This window comes from Cnephaeus nilssonii, assembly GCF_951640355.1.
Source record: "Cnephaeus nilssonii genome assembly, chromosome: 2".
In the NCBI taxonomy this organism is placed as follows: domain Eukaryota; kingdom Metazoa; phylum Chordata; class Mammalia; order Chiroptera; family Vespertilionidae; genus Cnephaeus; species Cnephaeus nilssonii.
Window position 1 is genome coordinate 106723125 of NC_137073.1, and position 6000 is coordinate 106729124.

Here is a 6000-nt window from a genome sequence, read left to right on the forward strand (position 1 = left end):
AACTAACAAGAGGGGGAGACTTATTCAGCACACAGCCCTTTGGTATCTAATAGAAGGAAGTCACTGTACAAAGTACGATGAGATGTCTGAAGATAAAAGGCCTTTGTACACTTGCACTGTTCGCCGTAATTGGAGGAATGACTACACAATGCTTGCCTGAGTAATTTTAATGCAAGGCCATAGGCGATGAGAGTTGTAGGGGAGATAAGTATCTTCGGACCTGGGCGGGTTTCACAAGGTTGAAAGCATGAGAACTGAGTGTTGAAGGATGGATTAAGGGAGGTGATGGGAAAGGGCTCTGGTACTGGTGCTCTGAAAACAACCTGGCGAAGAGCGTTTCAGCCGCAACTAGACTGAGTGGTGACGGTGGCCTTTCCAGAAGCCCAGGGAACTGGCTTTCTCTTCAGAGATGGAACAGCTTGCTGTCCTTCACCAGACGCCATCCTTCCCGACAATGGACAAGACTTTCCACAACTGGAATCTTCTCCAGCGGGTTGACAGGAGGCATAGGAGGGAAAGTGTGCTTTTTTATGAAATGTCCCTACCGAGGGCAGAAAGCCTGAACCTGAGTATCTCCCCACTTCCTTGCCCTGTTTTCTCCCATCAGCTGAGACACATGGGACAGAATTGACATCTGCCTTACAAACGCTGCTCTGTTAATGAAACCGCTGCTGGGTGTCAGGCTGACTCATGTGGTGGCAGCAGTCATTTAGGTTTTAAAACCTGCCTTCGCCACGTACTAATTGTGGGACCATGGACAAATCACTTAACGCCTCTGAGCTGCGTTTTCTCATCTGTCTAATTAGAATGCTAACAGATATTTCATGTCTGTTGTGAGGATTAAATGAAATAAAGCATGTAAAGTGGTTGGCCTATTAAATGGGTTTTATAGTATATGCTCAATAAATTGTAAAGCTAAATGTACGTAGGCAGTGCCGATGAGAAAAGAACAGAAAGGACTAAGTGATGACCCTGTGGAAATGGGCTGGCAGGATGGAACTGACTGTGTGGGAACAGTGAGCGAGAAGGAGGTGTCAGAGATGACCCAATGCTGCGTCTTGTCTTACTGGCTTACTATGCACTCTGCTCTCTTACACGCAGGGCACGCACGCCCTGCAGCCACAGTTGCGTATTGGGCCATTGCCTTTGTTTCAGCATTCTCAGTTATTGCTAACCAAGGAGCTCGCCACTCTGGGGACAAGTTAGGTAAAATCCCACCCTGAGAACTGTGGTGATCACATTGTCTCTCTCATTTGCAGCCTCTGCTTCCAAGTGTGTCTGCATGTTGCCCAACCAGTGCATCAAGGGTGGGGACCAACTCTACTGCGTCAGGATGGGGTCATCAACGAGAAGCAAGACAGTGAACATCTGTGAAGTAGGAACTGTAAGATGTGCCAACAGGAAAGTGGAAATACTGCATCCTGGAAAGTGTTTGGCCTAACACAGTTACCGATGAACAGATTGACTGTCCAAAAATAACCCCTACAAAAGGGCATTCTGGTACAAACAGCAGAATGGAATGCTTAGAAGTTATTGACAAACTCTTTTGTATTAGTTTTTTATAATTATTCTCCCTGTCTTTCCTGTCTTAGCTTCCCCTCCAACCCATGACACCCTGCAGCATATCCCTAGAAAATACCTTGCATATCAATCTAGTTAACTCTTCTGTTCATGTTGTATTAAAATGATGAAATTTCAGAGGACCTTTGAAGCCTGTGGTATTAAGCACCCTCACAAGTAGAAATAAGAACAAAAGCCATCATTTTCTTCTATGAATCAATAAACATAGAAATCTACAACTTGTGAAATACATTTTTTAGTTGTTTTTATAGAGGAAGGGAGAGGGAGAGGGAGATAGAAACATCAATGCTGAGAGAGAATCATTGGTCTGCTGCCTCCTGCTCGCCCCCCTACCAGAGATTGCGTCCACAACCCAGGCATGTGCCCTGACCGAGAATTGAACCATGACCCCCAGTTCATAGGTTGACACTCAGCCACTGAGCTGCATCGGCCAGGCGAAAAACACATTCTTGAAAACCAACCTTCATGCATCCATTCAACAAATAGTTCTGAATGGCTACAAGGTGCCAAGTACTGGGAGGCAGCCTCCCGGAGGAGATCCTGGAAGGCGTGGGTCCACACAGGGGAATTCTCCCTTGACAAGCACACAAGACTGCTTCCTGCTCAGAGCGTCCTGAGCGCAGGATGCTTGCAAGAGCAGCCAGCGCTCTTGGCGGGGTGAGAAGGAAAAAGATAGGTGCAGCGCTTTCTCCATCTGAGTCCCAAGGCGTAGGGAAGAAATAACTTTTCTGGTTCTCCTGGCTCCGCAGGCAGGAGCACAGAGAAGAGGAGAAGCAGACGCTCTGAGGCCACCCTGAATCTTGGACGTGAACCTATAGAAAACACCAGAAGGAGACTCAGCTGCCTCTCCCAGGAAGTTCTGGGGCAGAGCGAGTAGGAGAAAAGCAAAGCATCACCCCAAGGAAACACACAGACCACCAGTAACATGGAACTAGATTTAGTAACAAGTCCAGAAGTGACACCCGTCATGGACTGTCCATCAGACAACTCCGGGCATCTTGCCTAGTCCACTTCCTTGCTTCCAACACCAGAGGACCAGGCCCAGCAGCTGCAGGCGAGGGCAGTGTCCTGGGATGAGACCTGCCCCTCCTCCTCACTTCCATGGGGCTGGAGGGCTTGGAAACTTGCCAGAGCAACCCTCCTCCCTCCCCAAGTCCTCGGACCCACAGGCCTCATTGATGCTGGAGGCGGGGAAGGTGATGAGGTGTAAATTGGAAATGCAAGTGGAGCCTTAAACTGAACCACGTTCTAAAAACAGAAACTGGCCAGAAATGTGCATGATGTGTCCCAGGTTTATTTGAGGCAAGAGGAAAATGGAATTGGGCAGAGCATAGAAAAGCTGTGTTTGCTGGCTAGGGCTGCCATAACAAAGTACCGCAAACTGGGTGGCTTAAAATAATGAAAATCTATCGTCTCACGGTTCTGGAGGCCAGGAATCTAAAATCAATGTCTCAGCAGTTCCCCCGGACACTGTAGGACAGAACCCTTCCTGGCCTTTCCTGGCTTTTGGTGTTTGCAGAAACCCTCCGCACTCCTTGGCTTGTAGGTGCATCCATCACTCGGTCTCTGCCTCCATCATCACGTGGCTGTCCTCTTGTCTTCCTTCTGTGCGTGGCTGTCTACCCACGTTCGCATTGTCTTAGAAGGATGGCAGTCCTGTTGGGTTAGGCCCACTCTAATGACCTGATCTTATTTAGATCACAACTGCAAAGACCCTATTTATAAATAGGGTCATATTCACAGGCACCAGGGGTTGGACTTTATTTAACATATTCTTTTTTGCAGGCACCATTCAATCCATAGCACTGTGATTGGAAAAAAAGAAAATGTTTTCTCTTTGTGCCCCATAATATAACCAAAGGCTTATACAAGCTGTTACATTCATATTATTTGATTAAAGTACATTGCTTTAAAGTATTTTATTCTTTTACTTATAGCAATCTTCCTTAAGGATATTTTTAGTGCATTAATCCATTAAAGTTTGCATTAGGTTACTTTGCATACACCACTTACCAGTTGAGTTTTTCACACTCTACTATTAATATTAATATAGCAATTTAATACAAGAAGTGTTAAGAGCTAGTGATAAAACCATCATCATGAAGCAAAGAGCAAAACTGAACATATTAAATACCTGGAATTTGGGCCTAAAATCACCACCACTATCCTAGAAGATTAAATAAATTCCAGATCAAAGGTAAAGGCTTTATTCTCTTAGGCTACTAGAAATTAATATGAAGCATTCATGCTTGTTAAGTAACAGGAAACCAATTCAGGCCCTTTTTCAATATGGATTTTAATTTTTGTTTATTCTGCAAGATACTGACAAAATAAAGGAGACCCAAGTTTAAAGAACTTTATAAATTATCATGCTCTACATCTCAGATGTCCTGGAAGCAGAATCCTAAGACTATGAGTGAGTTCCTCTTTGTGGCAGTCTTCAACAAAGCTCACTGAATTTTAGAATATTTCACTGTTTTTTCTCTTTCCACAAAAACCTACAACTCGCACAACCAAGATTCCTTCAGTTTAAAGAGTGTGTCTCTCTGCAATTTGCAGAAGAGCACCCAAGAACTAACCCTCGTCCACACCTTCCTAAATTCCATCTCTGAGTCGCAAGTCTGACGGGTCCTGGTGTGTCTGTCTGGTTGGCGTCAGACACCACATCCCTGCAGCTTGATTAATTGGATTCTAAATGGCTGGCTGTCTCTGAGGTCACCTTCATTCTTTTGGAATATATCATCTGTGGAATCAATGAGGCATCAAGCGTCTAACCAAACAAGTGGCCTGCAAAATTAGAGCTGTATCTATTTTATGTTATGGGAGTGAGGCAGCCACTGCCGCTCTATTTGTCTTCTTGACAAGTTCTAGCTGTACAGCTTCAGTTCCACCTGTCAAATGTCAGTTAGTCGAGGTGTGTGTCACCAACTAAGGGACTCCAAGGAACAGATGGTGCCTTGAAAGTCGTGCTCACAGTGATTTATGGAGAAAGATGTTCATGACAACGTTATTTATAATGGCAAAAAATAACAGAGCCTAAATATCCAGTGATACATTATGGCCCCTCCATATGGAAATAGTACATGACCATTGACCAGCACCTCTTTAAAAAGATATTTAAAGGACATAATAAAAGGTGAGAAAAAACAGGCTATCATACTGTATATGCTTAAACTATGTAAATTGTGTGTGTAATGTCTTTAAAAACAATGACTGGAAGAACAAATCTCTGGGATTTAGGGTTATTTTAATTTTCTTCATTTTCTAGAATTAAACAGGTACAGATAACATCTTTTGGAAATTAAAAAATTGGACAATTAATAAAATCAAGCCTAAATTCTGAAAGATTGATAACAGTTGGAGATACTCAGTAGCTGTTTGAACTCAGAAAAACTCCTCTGAGACTCAGTTTCCTCATGTGAAAATGGAGACAGTACCAGCCAACTCACTCTATTGGTTCTGAGCATTGGTTGGAGTGTATGTATATTACAACTACTGAGTCTAAAGTGAATTGTGCATTCAACTATCTTGGTATTATTATTATTATTATTATTATTATTATTATTATTATTTAGCATCAGTGGAGAAAATGCTTGGACTTCATCCTTTATTTCCTATCACACAAGACACTTTTACTGCCAACCTTGCCTTTGAAGCCTGATTTATTAAGGAGCCCACAGGCTTACTTAGAATGTTACTTGGAGAAATGGCTGGAGAATTCAGACTTTATATCTACCTAAGCTGATGAAAGGTGTTTGTTCACTGTGCTCATACAGGCATGACTATGATGATTAATTTCAGCAAGGAAGGTTGAAAGTTCTCTTTGGAATGAATCACCCTTCATGTCAAATCAATGGAAAGATCAAAATAATCCAATTTTCATTTGAAAAAGCAGAATCAAGGACACTATTTAAGCAGCTATAACTCTAGTCCAGGTGAGAGATAATAGTAGTTTGGAATGAGGGTGTTATAGAGCATATGGAGAGATGTAGCTAGATTCAAGCTATGTTTTGGAGATGGAATCAATAGGACTTGCTGATGGTTTGAATATAATTGATCATAGAAAGATACCAAAGATAACTCTTAGGTTTCTGACTTGAGCAAAATTGGGTAGAATGACAGTAGGATAGGTTAGGGAGCTGAGGGAAGTCCCAGAGGAGTTGAGAAGCTTTCCTGAGATCACCAGCTAGGTAGTAGCAAAACAAGGACTAGAATCCAAGTCTCCTGATTCTTATTGAATTGCTCTCTTCCATATTAAATTAACTTTCCTTGGGGATTTTTTCAGTAGCATTATGCCATTTACAGCACAGAAAAATTTTGTGTTTAGAAGTCCAGTTTCCAGGAGTAGTCACATATTAATTTTGAGGCTTTAGACATGGGTGTCAAATGCACATGTCTTCAGAGCCAGGAAACATAGAC

At 42.8% G+C, this 6000-nt stretch overlaps 1 protein-coding gene across 2 annotated transcripts in view; it reads left to right on the top strand.

Annotated features, from left to right (window-relative positions):
* Positions 1 to 1723, top strand: part of C6 (complement C6) — a 46744-nt gene extending 45021 nt beyond the window's left edge. For both annotated transcript variants that reach the window (XM_079798469.1, XM_079798470.1), the window contains exon 18: positions 1260 to 1723. In XM_079798469.1, the coding sequence (XP_079654595.1) occupies positions 1260 to 1441 (182 nt within the window). In that variant the 3' untranslated portion in view covers positions 1442 to 1723. The remainder of the gene's footprint in view (positions 1 to 1259) is intronic.
* The last annotated feature ends 4277 nt before the right edge of the window (positions 1724 to 6000 follow it).